Below are 18,210 nucleotides of genomic sequence, written 5' to 3' on the forward strand. Positions count from 1 at the left end.
TTAGGTTGCAAAGAGGAGAAACCCAGAAAAAACAGTGTCGTCGTCTTCATCTGCATATAACCCATTAAATAGCAGTTTATCAGCCACTTGCAACCACACGTTGTCTCCGGCTTGCAGTTCTAGGACTGCTCCTCCGGAAGCCTGGTCCTCACCACCTTGGTAGCTGTCCATAGTGTAGATCACGGGCTGAACATTCTTCATCAGGACCACTTTTACATTGCGAGAGAACACAGTGATGTGGTAGGTGAAAAAACACACTCCTCTGACGGCACAAGTGAAGCGGCCGTTCTGAGGATCATAGTGTCCCTGACTGTTATAGAGGATTTTATCAAAGACAATTGGAGTGTAAGCGGCAGGTAACTTGGAGCTTTCGCTCAGTCTGGCTGAGAAGGCACTTTTTGGTATCTCAGGCATGTCCCCCTTTGAGCCTTGCTCCCCTATGTCCCCTTTTGACCCTCTCTCACCACGAACACCAATGCTGCCTTTGATACCTGGATGGCCGATTTCACCCTTTGGGCCTGGTCGCCCTGGGGGCCCCAAAGGACCTTGTATGCCCTTGTCTCCCTTATAGCCAATGTCTCCTTGTGGTCCCACAGAGCCTATAGGACCCACGTCTCCTTTGATGCCCTGTGGTCCTGGCAAACCAAGTTCTCTTTACCAAGTTCTCTGGTAAAGTATCTTTACCAGCTGTGCCGCATGTTCCTATATCATCTTTAGATCACATAAACAGTTGTATTTTTGTATGTATCGTATAAAACACTTCTATTGCATGCAAGGAGGTCAAAATCATTTTAATCTGGCAAACCAAACTTGAACTTTAACATCTAAATGTCAAATAGTACTGCAAACATCATGTTTTTACAAAATTTTTTAATTTGTGTACCTATCTGACCTCATAACTTAGCTCAAATGTGACTGATTAACTGGAGTCAAACGTTTTATTTTCCTTCTTACCTCTATCTCCTTTATCACCTTTGGCCCCCATCTCTGCCATCACGTCCTGGCATTCCATTGTGTCCCGGGTCTCCAGGGATCCCGGGGTGACTGTACACACAGCCGGTGGTTTTGTCAGAAACGCTCTGCTCTGCAGCATTGACCAATACAACCAGAAAAAGCATACAAATCTGTGTAGGATAGAGCATGGTCCTCTCAAGCATTTCAGCAGCTGAAGTCCAAGAACAGTCTCTGTTTGAAGAAACTTAATGTGCACAAACATTTGAAGAGTAAGCATGATAAACATCATGAAAGTCAGTCTGTCACTTCCTTAAGGGCTTTAGGATGTTATGTGACCAGAGCATCTTGTTAATTTGTTGTAATTGATTTGGTTGCTTTAGAAATGTTACTGAACAGTCATAAAGTCAGTCTAAAGAGCATCATGCAATTCAGTGCTTAATGCATATGGTCCCATGCAGCTCCTTATGGGTGTTACTCTATCTTGATTAAATTTCCACTTCAGTGACACTGCAAATGCAATCCAAACGCATCCCAAAGCTTGACCTTATGAATCCATTTGGCCTTAAGCTTTTGAAATATGTCATGTCTGCATGACACATATGCCTCCCCCTCTTAAACATAAAGGTTTCAATTATAGCTAAAAGGTTTTTGCGGCTATTTAGGAGAAACTATAACAGAGCTTCAATGTGCCACACTATAATAAGAGAAACACCTTTGGAGTATAGACATATGAAATTGTAAATTAAAATATTGTGATTTTATATATTGAATATATATATATAATAATTTAAGGCCATTTTAAATGCATAGGTTATTAAATGTAGACTTGATTCCGTGTCTTGCTCAGATTTATCGTTTCAACTCATAAGACTTAAATATTTTGTCAGAAGCAATATATTGTCATTTTGTATCTGATGAGGCACAGTTACGTTTACTGTCACTTGGCGAAATTTCATTTCAAAATTCAGTCATTTCAAAATAATTTCATGCGATAAAGTTCCCATGTAAATTTAGCTCGTATTCATGTTGGTCACAGGAATTCACCACTTTGACTATCAGAAAGCTGCCTGGTTTGAAAGTGACTTCTGTGTGATGCTTCATTAATCGCTACACTATTGACAATATACCTTTTTTCCGTTAATGTGATCACACCTTAACCATGTTCTAATGCTTTTAAGAAACTAGCTCAATATCCTGATAACACAATGTAGCATCAAGAATTTTTTAAATCTGTAAAGGACTATATAAGCCCCCCCAAGTTTACTTAAAACATTGTACAATATTCTTTAGGCTTAACTTCATGCCATGTTACATTTTATTTTCATAGAAACAAAAACACATTAACCAATCATGTTCAGGTACCAATTTATTAAACATTTACATCAAACATGGCCACCAAAACCAAGCTTATGAAACTGACATAGAATGTTAACAAACAACAAAGATGGACAACACAAATTAATATAGTTCTACATTATGACTATTGCATACAGTACTTCTTGTTTGTATGTGTATCGACATCCTTTTTCATTTTTGCTATTAAAACAGTAAATGATCTGATCACAATAACCCAGCAATAACAACAGGTGCAATACAGTATCTGCAAGAGCAAACTGTTGTCTTTCACTGTACATTTAAACACTGTGTAAACACTGTTATTTGGTATATAAACACACTGTTCGCACATAGAGAATAAGGCAGTTGTTTTGACTTGTTTAGATAAAACTATGACTTTGCATACATTTACAAATAAATAAATTGATTTTCTCACAAGCTGAGCAAACCAAACTTAAAACAGATATATCTAGCATGCTCTAATATCTTAAAACCTCTATACTTAAGTTTCTGACATTACTAAGACCGTTCTTCTTCATCAAATAGATGCACCGTCAAGGAACACTGCTTAGTGAGGGCTGTGGTGAGAGGGTTTAAGGTCCTCTGGGTGTTTTAGGCAAGTTGTCGGGCACTGGTATAGATTTACATAATCTGCCGATGCATGCCGTAACCAGTCATGCCAGCCTGAGATGCCCCACGGTTACTGCCCATCTGTAAGCCAATCAGATTCTTACCCTCCCGCAACTGCTCTTCAGAAAATTCTCGCCGGTTGCCTTGAGATTTCCTGTCACACGAGATCAAAAAGAGTTCACATGGCACTGAGACACAACAAAGTCTATTCACAAGTCCAACCAGACTGGACTTAACACCCCACTATAAATTACTCTGGCGGTATTCTTCACAGGAATTGTCTTGCTCACCTGTGAAACCAGTCCCGGTCACCTCGGTAAAGTCCATCGTCTTTTGTGAGAGCGACGCTACCCAGGGCCATTAGTGTTCTCTGGACAGCTGCCATGTCTTTTCCTTTAACCAAGGGAACCAACAAGCATTGAAGTGACTTGGCTACACACCAAGAAAACAACTTGCAATGCTCTCTAGGATGATGTACTGTAGTATGCAAGGCCTGACTGATTAAAAGCAATCTTTCAAAACAATTCAAACTCCTATATATTCATTTCCTACAGCGGTTTGCTTTTACAAGCACCAAGCTAATTCCGAAGTCCATGAAGTGCTGTTCCAGAACTTATAAAAGCAAATTTTACTGTACCTTCCCACAAGTCCACTGTCTGAAAAATGTCTGTGGTTATTACTCCGTAAGCTTCAGCTGCCTGCAGGAACTGGGAGATCTTTTCCATCTGCTTAAAGGCCATCTGAGTCTCTAGGATCTTCTTAATAGGCTCCTTACCACGCGGATACAAACTGTTAATGAGTCTACAGAGGATCTGCAGACGTGGACGAATGGGGGAGATAATGATAAATAAAAGATGAATGGAATAATGTTGGTGTGAAATTGTCAAACTGGTATTTACTCACAGTGCCATCCATTAGCCAGTTCTGAAAGTTTTGCCTCCCTGGCTGTGGTTTCTCTATATTTCCTCCACACTGAGCAACAATCCAGTCCAGCAGTCGAGACTCGAGCTCTGGGTCATACTTCTGCTCGATCTTCTCCTGCACCTCACGGCTCAGTCCATAACTGGGTCCTCGGTTTGCCATGGTCTAGTTTAATAAGTCTAGGTCTTTACCCAGTATATCTAAAAACAACAACAAAATTTACACACTAGGTCAATCTGTACTACATAGGGAAGAAAATATAAGGCTTTATAATTTTTTAGCTTTTTTTTGTTTTTGGGTTACAGTAATTGTGTATAACATTGTGAATATTAATTCAAACAATAATTAACTTATTGTAAATATGATTTTAGTATTCCTGTATTATGATACAGACTAACTGTATCGTATTTGTATATATGATCAAGGGGTAATATTGACCGGGGTGTGGTCCATGCTTCTGTTCCCATGCGTGACTTTAAAGAAAAAAATCAATATCTAAAAATCTAAAGCTATTTCTATAACAATAATCCACGAGACCACTGCAATCATTCAACGAGTCTTTATAAATCAAGTAGAGCGTGCAGACGCAAAAAGCAGCAGCATGTGCATATTTAACACAAATTAGTTTGAAACTACTACAATCAAACAGTTGCTGATAATTATTTAATTCTGCTTGCGTTATCATTATACAAATCATTTCGTCAAGAAGAAAGATTTACTTACTGCAAGCAGATGCGCGTGTCGTCCTCCTGTGCAGCGAGTTCAAATCCTTCCTGTGGTCAGTGCTCAGAGATGCTGGACTGAAACATCCATGCGGCGGGGGACGGGGCGTGGCTCCAGCACTGTCCGGTGAGCGGAATCATGGCGAGGCTTGGCTTATGAATATTAATTAGCTTACGTCGGTGGAAGAATGACACAAAAGGGGCACTATGGAACAGAATCAGACTGCATTGCAATAAATATATATTATAATAAAATCTTCCCAACGTTGTTCCCAACGTTAAATCCGTTTTCGTAATGCCAGATTTAAGAAGAAAAAAACTGACGCGGATTAAAAACTGACAGAAAAAAACTCAGTCCCTTTTGCTCGTCTTCTCGGTAATAACTAACCAAGCCCATTTCCAATTAGATTAAGATGCATTACTAATGCATGCAAATTCTGCAGAGAGAGAGGAAAAAAAGTGAGTCGCACGTGATAAACAGGAAAAGCAAGTCATCTATTGCTAAAATAATTACTGAATTCTTTAAGCATGGCTTAAAGCTACTTTAGCTACTACTAAATAAACCCTTTTTTCTTAAGTAGGGTTAAGCGAGTAAACTGAGGAACTTAAATCTTTAATTACATAATACGTAATAAACGGCATACCCCTAAGATTGTATTAAATTACATAGTGTTTTAAAATAGTTTAATATTGGCTAAACAACATCAAAATGTAAGGCAGCTTATATAATACTAGCAAGCTCTTCTATTGAGCAATTACTGTGGTTTAAATGACACCTGAATAATGTATTCATGCCTCTAGTCAGGTTTTATTTTGCGTAAACTGCTTGGTGTCATTTCAATTTAGAGCCCTCTGATAATCAACTGATATAGAAAGGTCAGTCTGGTTGTTTAAAGCACATTGGATTGGGATGGGGTTAAAAAAAAAAAAAAAAAAAAAAAAAGGCGGTGAGTCTATGAGTCCAACAATAATCATGCACGTTAATAAACAACCAAGCTGTTTCTGGAGCAGTGGCCCAATACGTCCTCCAAACAAACAGAATGCAAAGGGCAGGAGAGAACTGAAAGGTCAGCTTTAATATTACATGCTTCTTGTTTAGTGGGATGTTCAGGTGGGTTAAGGCAGTAGTACACACACACACACACACACACACAAAAACACTAATTCCTTACAAGATACTGGCCTAAAAGGAACTTTCAGAGTCCAGCAAAAACTCAATCTACAGCATTTGTGACCTAATGTTACTTGCAACAAAAGTGCATTATCACTTGTTGCACATACTATTTTCTTTAAAAACATAAATAATAATAGTAATCTAGGTTATGGTGAGGTACAATGGAAATTAATGAGGTCAGGCGTGTATGCATGTATATTAATGACGGAATAAAATGTATAAAATGATAGATAAATTTAAATTATTGTTGTCAGCTGAGCTTAACATTGAATCTGGACTATTGCTTTAAGGAATATAAGAAACAGTGTTTAATTATTCAAAACACTGCATATTGGTAAACAGAGGCTTTATTTCCATAAAACAGTGTGAATTACGGTAAAAAAGGCACAGATGATCTAGACAAACTGTATGCTAGACAAACAGCAGCTTTACCTAAAAGGTTTAATGGCACAGTATTGCAGTAAACATGTAAAAGAAACATTTTTGTCTTCCCACAGTTCACCTTTTCCATCATTCTTGTCAAAACAGGAAGCAGGTGTTTGGCAAAGAAAGTGGGAGAGGGTCTTAAGGCAGGTTGCTTGGTAACCCCATCCCAAGCGGTGTGTCACACCATGGTGGTAAGCTTGTCTATGAGGTCATCGATGGTGTAGACAATGAGCTTGATGTCATCTTTTTCAGCCATGCGGTGCTGGCCGTGGCGCCGCAGAATGATGTCCACGTCGGGGCTCAGCACACGCTCGGCCACTTGCATGGAGATGTGCCAAGGTACGTCCTCGTCTTTCAGGCCGTGAATGAGACGTACGGGGCAGGTGATAGGGATGGGGCTCTGTAGGATGCAGTGGTTCTCCGCCTCACGCAGGAAGTCCATACTCACAGTGTACATGCCTTCGTCGTTACTTTTTGTGGGGATTGTCCATACACCCTTGTCCTCACACTCTTTTCTCACCTGAATAACAAAGGTGAACTCTCTGACTGATTTTTGAATATCAATACCCCCACATGTGAAACACATGAATCAGCAAGATGGCTTTGATCACTGAAACATGTCAGACTTCAGTTACATCTCACCTCTATAGGAAGTGTCTTGAAGGCTGTAATGAAATGATCTGCTGCTGTGGAAATGCCCACCAAGGCTTTTGTCTTCTCAGGGCGAGCGATAGCAGCTAAAAGCATCAGCCAACCGCCCATACTGGAGCCCACTACAATCTAGGAGACAACATACTACAGTACTTACAGTCAAAGCCAGTGTTCCATGCTTTATTTAAAAGTGTTAGTGACCTCTAGTGGTCTCTCTTTAAAATGAATTAAGAATTAAAAGTATAGTTCACCCAGAAATGAAAATTCACTTGTTTACTCAGATTGTTGCAAACCTGAATTTCTTTCTTTTACTGAACGTAAAAAAAAGATATTCTGAAGAATGTGGGTAACCAAACAGCTTCTGGTCCCCATTGACTTTAATAGTATTTTTCAAAATATCTTTTATTTTCAGCAGAAAAAAGTAACTCAGAGGTTTGGACTGACATAAGGGTGATTAAATAATGAAATCATTTAATTAAATAATGAAACAAATGAAATTAAATTTTTGGGTGAACTATCCCTTTAAGGGAAAACACTGAACATGATTATTCAAAGATGAGAAATAATATGCATTTCAGTTTATAGAAGTCCTTTTTATTAAAAAAAAAAAAAAAAAAAAAAAAAAAAAGTGTTCTAAAACAAATGTTTACATTTCACAAGCTGGTCCTAATTATTGACTCGGGTCTATCAGTGTCTGTGCTGTCTAGATGTAACCATGTCTAGATGTAACCATGAAAGCATTGTAAAGTCTTTCTAGTCTTACCTGGGGACCTTCAGCGAGTTCATCTAACATGAACAGGACATCTTTTTTCCATGTTCCAATGGTGCCTTCTGAAAATACACCCTCAGAAGCTCCATGACCAGAGTAATCAAACCTGCAAATCCACATAAAATGACCTCAGTTTTGTGTGAACTTTCACCTAGAGGATTTCAACACACACTGGTGGGACATTATTAGAAAAAAAAAAAAAAACTGGACTAAGCAGTTTAAGCTCTTAAATGTGTGTGTGTGTATGTATATATATATATATATATATATATATATATATATATATATATATAGATTAAACTATGCATGATTCAAATGATTGTCGTCAGCATATAAAGTTATTTAAATATCTGAACTAGGAAAATGCTCCTATTTTGCTTTTTTCACAGTTCAACAACAAATTTTCTTCTAAGAAAGGCAATCTGACCATCTGTACGAAAGGTCACATGATCAGTGTCACAAATTTGCATAATTGATTAGTAGCCTAGGAATAATACAGAATCTGCAATCATTTTAACATCATAACATCTCTTTGTTAACTTTTTTTTTTTTTTATTCCAGTTACTTTTTGCAGTATTTACATTGAGTCTCAGATATTTGGACTCCACTGCACATATTTGTGAATGAATAACAGACACAGACCTCAGGTAGGCATGACCTAGTGACCTGCAGAACTCCTCCAGGGCCTCTGCCTTCTGTCCGTTCATGTTGGATCCATATCCAGGCAGGAACACCACACCAGGACTCTTTCCCTTCACTCTCCGATAGGCCAGCTTTGGATGATCTGGCTGTGATATGTACTGTACTGTAGATTTCAGTCTAACTCCTGCAAATAAACACAACAGTATGTAAACGGGGCTTTAGGGTTTATTGTTCAGCATTTCTTACACTAGTATTCAAAAGACTGAGGTCATTATGACTTTTAAACATTTTATTAAAAAGAATACCAGTAACAACAGAAATATTATTAAAAGTTTACAATAACGTTTTCTACTTTAGTATATTTTTAAAAGTGTAATTTATTCATGTGACAGCAGCACCATTACTCCAGTCTTCTGTGTCACTCTCTCTTGGGGATTTTAATGCGTACGAGTAAAAGGTGGTCTTCAGATAATCTTAGGGCTCGTCGTTGACTCTAAAGTTCTTAACAACATGTGTCAACTCGTTTCCTAACAAACCCGCGATGAATGGCATAAGCATGACTTGAAGGAGCATACTTTTACTGTTTTAAAGATTTAAAAGATTACTTCTATTACTCTTTCCAGTTTTTAGAGATAGCATGCAGTGAATCCCACTCCCCTAAGGCGTCTTTCCTGCCACACCCCCTTCATTTGCCTAGCTTTTAACAAGCGGAGCTTCCTTGTTTGTTATCTAAACGCAGCTTATTATAAGTTTACTTGTACTGACCCTGAAGGATCTTCGACCTGACGGTGCTGACAGCTCCATTGCCCGAGTTCTGCAAAAGTCCTGTCCAACAATGCCTCAGCACCGCCGCTGCCATGCTGTCTCACTACTCACCGCTGAAATAACGCGAGAGTACACGGGTTACCATGTTATCAAACCCCTCATAGCGCGACTTCTTCTTCTTCTAGGATTTAATGGCGGTTGGCAAACCAACTTAAAAAGTGCATTCCCGCCACCTACTGGAAAGGAATGTGACGCGCACAATGAATAGGAAGTTAAGAAACAAAAAACTACTTATTTAAAAAAAAAAAAAAAAACGAGAGAAACCGGTATCCTATATCCTATTAATCAATCCTGTTTCCTTTAAATAAACAACTAATTCGCGATATATTCTTGATTATGTCCATCGCTTAACAAAACCGGGATTGGCAAATCATTTATTTCCTAATATCTTAAAGCTTGACTTAGTTGGAAACGTTCTCTTTCATAAGCCTCACATTTCATCAGTACATGTTCTACATTTTCTATTAACCCACATTTGTCACAATTTCCATTCTCATGTTTTCCTATTCTATGTAAGCATTGATTTAATAAACAATGTCCAATACGCATTCTTGTTATTAAAACGTCCTCTTTCCTGTTTCCAAATCTTCTTCTCTCTGAACCAACTTTCTCTTGTATACAGTATAAATGTCTACTTTTTGTTCCTTCTTTCCATTCATTCTGCCATATTTCTTGTACTTCTTTCGCTATTATCACTTTTATTTCTGTTTTACTTAATGAATGAATGAATGATGCATTTATATAGCGCTTTATTGTGTATTGCTGTACACCCAAAGCGCTTTACAATCATGTGGGGGGGTCTCAAATGGGCATTAATGTCACTTCAATGTCTATTTGAGAATGATTTAATGCCTGTTTAGCCAGATGATCAGCCTCCTCATTTCCTTTCACACCCATATGTGATGGTACCCACACAAAATTTACCAGAAGTCCATACTGTCTTATTCTAAAAAGACTTTGCATTACTTAATTTATCATATCTTGTCTTGCTAATGATATTCCACTTGACAAACTGTTTAGTGCTGAAAGAGAATCTGTGCATATTACTGCCTTTGTTGGTTGTATTTCTTCTATCCACTGAAGTGCCAATAATATTGCTATTAGTTCTGTAGCAAATACAGAAATATGATCTGAAGTTCTCGATAGCGCGATGGTCATAGTTCTCCATGAAGTTCTTTGCCCTGTTGCCAAATATATAGCAAATTGACAATTCTAAATCTCCCTTCGCTTTTTTTTCCCATCAACGTTGCATAACCCTGAGCTGTACAACTCAGAAAGATTTGAAAGATTATGACAGTTTAAGCAACTGCAAAATCTGTAAGATCAGAATTGCATCTCTATCTAATTTCTGACCAAATACTTTTTCAGTTGCTTAATTTTCTGGATAAGTATTTTAACACTAAAAATAATTTATAGCCAATGAAATATCTAAAAGCTAGGTGCAAACCTTTTTTTTTTTTTTACAGTCTATGGTGCAAACAGAAAATGTATAGTTTCTATAGAAATGTCCATGCCTTCTTAAGATTTTATTAATTTTCATGGCTTTTCCAGGCCTGGAAATCACAATTAAATGGGGGGAGGGTCGGTGTAGAACTACAATATTACGAGCTGATGGAAAAGGAAGGGGGGAAAAAATAGAATATGGACAAAGAATCGTGTGGATGGCTGTTTTACTATGTCACACATTGTAGTACTATAGTCAGTGTTTTTAACATTTATATCTCACATTTTAAACAACATCTCATAGAAAGTGCTTCAGAAAATGTATAAACTTAATGTATGTATCAAATGTATGCCTGTAACACCTGTCGGGAAGACATTCTGAAAATAAAAGCAGAAATCTACATATACACACATGGATGTTGGTGAAGCTTTATCAGGTAAACAGTATTTCATCCAATCAGCACATCCTAGAATGTTCAACAGTGGTTCCTCATTGTCCCATCAAAGTGCCTCTTTCCATCCAGGTACAGCATAGACTCTGAAGATGACGGAGTTATTTGAGTTACAAATTATATTTTAAAATGGAAAACAATCATGTTTATATATTTGCTTAAAATACATTTTATTGTATTACATAAAAATATTATAATTACAAATTATGAATTAATTATTCACTTATTTATAATAATATATACATTTATAAAAATAGATTATTTTTAACCTCCATAGCTCTGTGGGACAACAGCCGGGACATCCTTTTCAAGACAGAAAGTGAAGTGAAACACATTGGTGGTGTTGTGCTGCCGGGTCAAAGGATCAAGCACTTCTGAATGAACCCTGACCTGGACGTACATCCCTTCTGTGTAACAAACCTGATTAAGATATCACAGTTTTGTTAGTGTGAATGATATTTAAATAAGCTGAAACAGCAAAAGTTACTAACCTGAGAAGACAGCAGGAGTAAAGAACCGATTTCTACTGGCTTACGAAATAAGATATCATCCACAGCCACCACAGTTGGTCTGCATCCACTGAAAGATACAAATACAACCATGTTAACAATGAACAACATTTTCACAAGAAATTTTCAACATGTGAAGGAAAGCAGTTCTTTTTCCTCTTACGCAAATACACAAGCATTGGCTCGACCAAGTTCATAGGCCTTTCTCATCAGAAAACCACCGAATATCCGGTTAAAGATGTTTCTTTCCTGTATAAAGACCCAATTATATTCACATATATGAACACAATATTTAAACACACATACATATACACACACATACGTACATATATATATATTAATAACATTTATTTTTCTCTTACCTCTGGGTGGCAAATCTCTAGCCCTTTGAGTTTGGCTTCTTCCATCCACACCGAATTTGGCGGTAGAATACGACCACGAAAACTCGCACGTCTACAGAAAAGGAAGAAATGTTTTTAATTAAAACCCATACCAAAAATAAAGGCACAGATTTATAGCGGTGTTTTGATGATAAATCTGACCGTGTGTCTAGAGTGTTGAGGAACAGGTTGTGAACGAGAGTCCTCTCCTCAGCTGTAGGAGCCACTTTCAGAAGAGATGCTGTGCTCAGCTCCACACGCCTCGTCTTGTTAACTGATCAATATAAATTTGGCAATAAAAGCTTTTTTAAATGAAATTTTTTTTAATTAAGGTAATGTACCCTTTGCATAAATCTTCTTGATTTAAAGGGTTACTTCACCCCAAAATGAAAATTTTGTCATTAATCACATACCCCATGTCGTTCCAAACCCGCAAAAGCTTTGTTCATCTTCGCAAACACAATTTAAGATATTTTGGATGAAAACCGGGTGACTTGTGACTGTCCCATTGGCTGCCAAACAATTAACACTGTCTTGGCCCAGAAAAGTATGAAAGACGGCGTCAGAATATTCCATCTGCCATCACTGGTTCAACCGTAACGTTATGAAGCTACGAGAATACTTTTTGTATGCAAAAAACAAAAATAACGATTTATTCAACAATTTGTCTCCTCTGCATCAGCATGGCACCATTTTGGAGAATATCCGCGGGATGCAAACAGCGTATGCCACAAGGATACGCTGTTTTCGTTCAAATCAAAGCGTAAATACACATAGAAGACGTATCCGTGCGGTGCGGCTGACACAGAACAGCGTACGCACTTTGCGTCCAGCGGATATTCTCCAAAATGGCGCTACGCTGATGCAGAGGAGACGAATTGTTGAATTTACTTACTTACTTACACTTTAGTCATTTAGCAGACGCTTTTGTCCAAAGCGACTTACAAATAAGAAAAAGTAACTAAAACTAAAAGTTACAACTCTATCATTTGCGGGTTTGGAATGACATGGCGGTAAGTGATTAATGACAACATTTTCATTTTGGGTTGGTGTAACCCTTTAATAATTTGCATCTATCCTTAACAAAATGATCCAATCTGCAAAACTGAACATATTTTTTTAAATATTTTTAATCTATTGAAGTCTTCTCAGTGAAAAAGGCCATTTTAATTGTTGAAAGACAAAAATAAAAGGCGCTCACCTTCACCCTGATGAAAAATGGCCTCTTCTTCTGGACCCTCAGGTTCGAGTGGGTTTACAAAAGCTGCCCTAAGAAAAGAATATATGCATTAACTCACAGACACAGCAAATCAATTTTAGACATACTGATCACATCAGAGAGCTGTGATACCTTTTATTTTCAGGGTCTCGAGCCACCATGACAAAGGTGGCATCTAATACATCGGTGTACGCACCATCTTGGTACTGAGAAAACAGTTCAGTTTGGATGAATGATACTCTGATAACACTATACAGACAATACATTACTCAAAACTGGAAAACAATACCTGAGACATGTGCATTGTAGCTTCGACTGAGGTTTTGCCAACCCATGTCACGTGACCTGTGAACTTGATGTCACAGTCTGGGTAGATGATGTTTTGTCTCATATCTGAGACACAATAACAATAGTATATGAATGAATAATTGACTGTAAAGTATAAATAAATATATATATATATGAAATCTAAAAATGAGAGTGGAAATAAAATATTAATTAAGTAGCCTTTGAATAAGATTTGTGAATAAATTATCTGCAATACCGATCTTGTCCACTAGGGCGGTGACAATAGAGAGTGGGGATCTTTGCAGCTCCTCATTCCATGTGTGAGAGTAACAGATAAGCACTAAAGAGACAAGAATGAGACAGCTTGATACCCTGTGTTTATGTGATTACTCTCAACAGTTAATACACCATACATTAACTGTAGTAGGGCTGGGCAAAATAGTAAAAAAATAATAAAATCAACATTAAAAAAAATAAAAAATAAAAACTCACTCTCTCTCTCTCTATATATATATATATATATTTTAAAAGGTGTTTTTGTTTGTTTACACTTCCTTGAAAAATACATGATCTATATGAATAGCTATTGTTACAAAGTACATAGAAATCGTTTAGTGCAAAATTAGTACTGTTTAAAAAAAAAAAAGTTTGTTAAATTAACACAAAGGCAACATTTATAAAGTACTTAAAGTTGACAATATAAAAATATGAAAATTATACAAAAAGTGCAATCTTCAAACAAAATGTTTTGATTGTTGCAACAACAAATTGGGTTATTTGAAGAACAAGAAACCTATGATGAACAAAGAAATACATTTAACATAGGACAAGTGGTGGGTCTATTAGCTTGCATTTACACTCCAAAACAGATCTATTTTGACATATAGTATCAGATTTTTTTTGTCCCGTCATCAAATTTCATATCGCCAAGCCAACAAAGCTATTATGATGATATCAATAATATTTAATGTATCATCCAGCCTAACTATATAACTTAAAAGTATCTATATTATTAAAGGGGTCATCGGATGCTAAATTCACTTTACAAGTCATTTGTACATAAATGTGTGTTGGAAGTGTGTGTACACATCCATCCTATAATGATAAAAATCCACCCAGTGCGTTTTTTTTTTTAAATCCCTATTTTAAAATCCCCTTTCTCAAATCAAGCTGTCCTGAGAGCCCTGTCAGAATGACGTAGTTCTGTACAGGCCGCTCCCACGATAGCTGATTGACAAGTCTGTCTTACCTTAGACCCGCCCTGAGTGAACTGTCATCAGTCCATCATTGTGTCGACTCCAGTGCAGGGGAAGACAAGATGTCTCCGATTAAGCGATTGAAGTGTTTAGTTGTTGGATGTAATAATGAATATAGCAGTTGTCATTTACTCCAACATCTGAGCCGCTGAAGATGCAGAGGATTAACGTTACTTTCATTTTCTACATAAACACGTCTATGTTTGCCCAAATCATTTATCCAGCTTTATCTACAGAAGAAGTGAATATAAGGGTTTTTATGAATATTTGCAAATCGCCTTTCCTAATAACGTGCTTAACCAGTTTTGCGGTTGAAGTTTAGTATGCTCCATAGATATATACACCTAGATTCCTCATTATCGACTGTTTCTATGGGCCGCGATACATAAGCCATGCGCCATTTTTGGAACGGTCTGCGAATCTTTGAGCACGTTGAATGTGTGCATCTACAACAGCAAGTTATACGCTTATATATCTTTGAATATTCATTGATTATTATGGTGAATGCGAGATGGCTGACGCGTCAATGTACCTGGAGCGGTCGAATAGGGAATCTACACACATCTATGGTCTACTCATCACTCCACGGAAGAGAGGGGCGGGGAGAGCAGAGCTCACTAGCATTTAAAGCAACATGGACTAAAAAACGGCGTGCTGATTTTGACAGGGTAAAGGTGGTGTTTTTTACGCTACCATTGAGAAATTTTAACCAAAGTGTTATAGACTCTTCATTAAGACCCTAAAGAATCATATCAACTTGTGTAAAATGGGCATCCGATGACCCCTTTAAAATCTATATTAGCCTACCTCCTAAACAGTCCAAGTCCTCCAAAATCCGACCAAACCTGTGAAAACAGAAAAATCGAAAATAGAATGACACTGTTTTTCCCCCTTAACAATACAATACAATACAATACAATACAAGCTAACAGCGATTACGAACCAAGCTGCATGTGCAGAATAATGGTTTAGCACCTGACACTGTTGTGAGAGTTAAGATATTTCTCTCTCAAGGCAGGCTGGGAACCCAGAGGAAGATGCGCCTCTATCATACTGTTCTTCATTCTTTTTGGAGGCAGTTGATCCTGACTCTGAGCAAGATACTGGCTTAGTGATGCACGCTCGACCAGCACTTGCTGATGATCTCTGTATATTGGTGAGAAAATACATCATAAAATGTACATTTCAGAGATGTCCAATTGATTTGCATAATGTTTGATTATTGTAATATGTTACATCAGGAACATACTGCCAGTTGGTAGATGCACCGACTATTTCTCTCAGCCTGTTGCGAACTGTGAAAAAAAAAAAAAAAAAAAAAGGCCAAAATGTATTTTAATAGGAGACATCACACATTCAAGTGGTTAGCCTGTCAGTTTTGGTATTAGGAACACAGACCGTTAAGCTTTACACAAAAGAGTTTGACAATGTAAGGTCAATTTATGGCAAATTCATTACTAAAAATCCTGTTTTGTTGGTCAAAACAGCTCTTAAGAAAATAAAGCTGAAGGGGGAAAATGTGGATGATGGACACGCGTGGCAAAACAGGAAGCAAAAGGCAGGAATCAAAACAGGACTGCTTCAGCAAAGGCAAGGTATAAGGTTTTGAAAGGGACAGGCATTTCAAAAATGAAAAACAGATGCATGCATATAACAACAAGGAGCGCAGACACATGCAGACAGAAAATAACATTCAAGAGCTCAATATGCATTCAGAATTATTACAAGAAAAAATAGGTAGGGTAATTAAATGTTCTTCCAGTTAAGCATGGCTTGCAGGTAAAAATGGTTAGATCTCATTTTAAAACATCCCATCCTGTTGGATAACATTTAAATTAATTTAGATAATAAACTATTCAATTTATCAAGTTGACACTTCCATTCTATCATGCTTGTTTTTGCCATTGAGAACATATAAAGAAATTGCAAGTGCCTGAGCTCAACCAGCACATTTTTTAAAAGCCTGCTATATATTTTTATGAAACATATTTAAAAGGCACTGCATAACAGGACTGACTAGTCTATTCCAGCAGTTACCTTCAGCCATATCAGGAACCTTCCCTTGTTGGGATATTTGACCCACTGAATACTTCCTGCAGGAGAAGGACACTGCTGACTTCAGTACCCTATCCAAAATGAGTGAACTGAAAAGAAAATAGAGGCACGAGAGGGCCTGCTAAGTGAACAATGCATTAACAAGAAAATAGGAACATTTTGGCAGATAAAATAGAACACGTGTCTTCCCGATTAAATGCGAGTCTGTAGATACCGATGTACTCACCGTGGGCACAACATCTTTTTATTCTTCTCACCACTTTGGAGAACAGCAGGGGCTTTCTTCAAATCAGCAACGGATCTAAACTTGCAGATAATTGTATTTCACTTCCCGATCCTCCGCGCACCGTCCTAATGTTATAAATAACGCACGGCCAGTTTCTAGTTACCTTTATCGTTTAAAAAGTTTACCAAGTGATTATTGAGTATTAGAGGCGAAACCTAACATGTCGGCATAAAATTACACATGATCTAGGCTAGATTGTTATGTGGGCGATATTTACTCGCAGTCTCAACATGCCCAAAGTGTCGTGGTAGTAGCTATTTATCACACTTGCAATTTCGCGAGTTTGTCACTCGATGGCAGTCGCTGTCAGTACAGCGGTACACTCACATGAATGATGCATTTTATATAGCATTCGCTCATAGAAAAAAATAAAACAAAAGAGAATACATCTCTGAAATGTGATACAAAATAATACAGATGTAAATAAGCATATTTAAGGTTCTGTGTTAATAAGAAACAAACAGGAATACTCATACAAACACAAAATAATTCTAAATATAATTTGTATAATACAAAAACAATTCGTTGGTCATTTTTGGATCATTCTGGTAGGTCCTACAGGTAGTGTGTACATGAAAGGCATCACATTAATCGCCCTGAACTTCCAATCATATACAACTTATGTTAACCTTCTACAGAGTCCATTTTAGGACCGTATAACCTTCTTTTGCAAATGTCTATGTTTGTTTGTTGCATTTAAAATAATAAACATGCAAAAACGGATGTTTATATACAAGCCAATTTGTCATCAAATCGGCATTTAACAGCAAAACTTGATTCGCATCCATACTGTGCTCTCCACACCAAATGTGTTTGGTAAAGTTTTTGGAGTGTTTTTGTGAGGCAGTCCCCTCATAATTTGATCTCCAGTTTAGGATCTCCTTGTTTTCTTTTGAGGAGATCAAGAAAGGACTTACTTTTCATACTTTACATACTTTTCCAGGATACCAGTTGTTCATGAATCGCTTTAGCTGCATTCAAATCAGTAACAGTACAAAACAGGTTAATTCCACCAGTACAACAAAATCACTTGGTTTATAAATGACACTGTAGTGCAAACAAATCATTGTCGTGTTATAAGTCTTAATGACTAAATCGGTTCAATATTACCACAATCAAGCAAAATTTCCATTTCAAATGCTCCTCTCCTACTGGAAGTTTAAAATTGTGAAAAAAAGAATATTTACATTTATGTAAAATGCAGAGAACAATAAAATATATTGTGAATATAAAATGAACGGAACTAAAAGTTGAATCCACACATACACACTCT

General features: G+C 37.2%; 3 protein-coding genes and 1 pseudogene across 6 annotated transcripts; all 4 read right to left on the minus strand.

The window, feature by feature from the left end:
- Positions 1-1,142, minus strand: LOC306865022 (annotated as a pseudogene). The gene is made up of 2 exons: positions 936-1,142; positions 1-652 (listed from the first exon to the last, which is right to left on the minus strand). The product of its transcript is annotated as an uncharacterized misc_RNA (transcript).
- Positions 1,143-2,309: 1,167 nt separating this feature from the next.
- On the minus strand, positions 2,310-5,430 carry LOC306865294 (transgelin-3-like). The gene is made up of 5 exons (XM_079409829.1): positions 4,564-5,430; positions 3,823-4,040; positions 3,557-3,731; positions 3,210-3,312; positions 2,310-3,073 (listed from the first exon to the last, which is right to left on the minus strand). The coding sequence occupies exons 2-5, from the start codon at positions 4,000-4,002 to the stop codon at positions 2,932-2,934; spliced, it is 600 nt and encodes a 199-aa protein (XP_079265955.1). The 5' UTR covers positions 4,003-4,040; positions 4,564-5,430; the 3' UTR covers positions 2,310-2,931.
- On the minus strand, positions 5,353-9,172 carry LOC306865293 (palmitoyl-protein thioesterase ABHD10, mitochondrial-like). The gene is made up of 5 exons (XM_079409828.1): positions 8,990-9,172; positions 8,225-8,408; positions 7,577-7,688; positions 6,805-6,942; positions 5,353-6,682 (listed from the first exon to the last, which is right to left on the minus strand). The coding sequence occupies exons 1-5, from the start codon at positions 9,081-9,083 to the stop codon at positions 6,341-6,343; spliced, it is 870 nt and encodes a 289-aa protein (XP_079265954.1). The 5' UTR covers positions 9,084-9,172; the 3' UTR covers positions 5,353-6,340.
- Positions 9,173-10,545: 1,373 nt separating this feature from the next.
- On the minus strand, positions 10,546-17,216 carry LOC306864919 (acyl-coenzyme A thioesterase 9, mitochondrial-like). Of its 3 annotated transcripts, none has more exons than XR_013783823.1 (15): positions 16,878-17,208; positions 16,634-16,740; positions 15,846-15,891; positions 15,572-15,742; positions 15,404-15,441; positions 13,597-13,680; positions 13,342-13,445; positions 13,185-13,258; positions 13,035-13,102; positions 11,996-12,107; positions 11,816-11,906; positions 11,617-11,702; positions 11,436-11,523; positions 11,214-11,351; positions 10,546-11,030 (listed from the first exon to the last, which is right to left on the minus strand). XR_013783823.1 is itself a non-coding variant. In XM_079409213.1 (15 exons), the coding sequence occupies exons 1-15, from the start codon at positions 16,889-16,891 to the stop codon at positions 10,969-10,971; spliced, it is 1,296 nt and encodes a 431-aa protein (XP_079265339.1). In that variant the 5' UTR covers positions 16,892-17,202; the 3' UTR covers positions 10,549-10,968. The 3 variants fall into 3 exon arrangements, 2 of the variants coding, with proteins under 2 accessions (XP_079265339.1, XP_079265340.1); XM_079409213.1 differs by having other exon boundaries at positions 10,549-11,030; positions 11,214-11,364; positions 16,878-17,202; XM_079409214.1 differs by lacking the exon at positions 13,597-13,680 and having other exon boundaries at positions 10,704-11,030; positions 11,214-11,364; positions 16,878-17,216.
- Positions 17,217-18,210: the final 994 nt, after the last annotated feature.

This window comes from Barbus barbus, assembly GCF_936440315.1.
Source record: "Barbus barbus genome assembly, chromosome: 46".
In the NCBI taxonomy this organism is placed as follows: domain Eukaryota; kingdom Metazoa; phylum Chordata; class Actinopteri; order Cypriniformes; family Cyprinidae; genus Barbus; species Barbus barbus.

Coding starts and splice junctions, on each gene's coding strand:
- LOC306865294 (XM_079409829.1), bottom strand. CDS start 4,002: ATGGCAAACCGAGGACCCAGTTATGGACTGAGCCGTGAGGTGCAGGAG. Junction 3,313..3,556: donor GACAGTGGACTTGTGGGAAG/GTACAGTAAAAT, acceptor CCTTGGTTAAAG/GAAAAGACATGGCAGCTGTC. Junction 3,074..3,209: donor GACCGGGACTGGTTTCACAG/GTGAGCAAGACA, acceptor CTCGTGTGACAG/GAAATCTCAAGGCAACCGGC.
- LOC306865293 (XM_079409828.1), bottom strand. CDS start 9,083: ATGGCAGCGGCGGTGCTGAGGCATTGTTGGACAGGACTTTTGCAGAAC. Junction 7,689..8,224: donor CTAGGTCATGCCTACCTGAG/GTCTGTGTCTGT, acceptor GTGGATTTGCAG/GTTTGATTACTCTGGTCATG. Junction 6,683..6,804: donor TCAAGACACTTCCTATAGAG/GTGAGATGTAAC, acceptor TTTGTTATTCAG/GTGAGAAAAGAGTGTGAGGA.
- LOC306864919 (XM_079409213.1), bottom strand. Junction 11,907..11,995: donor CTCAACACTCTAGACACACG/GTCAGATTTATC, acceptor CCTTTTCTGTAG/ACGTGCGAGTTTTCGTGGTC. Junction 11,703..11,815: donor TAGAGATTTGCCACCCAGAG/GTAAGAGAAAAA, acceptor GTCTTTATACAG/GAAAGAAACATCTTTAACCG.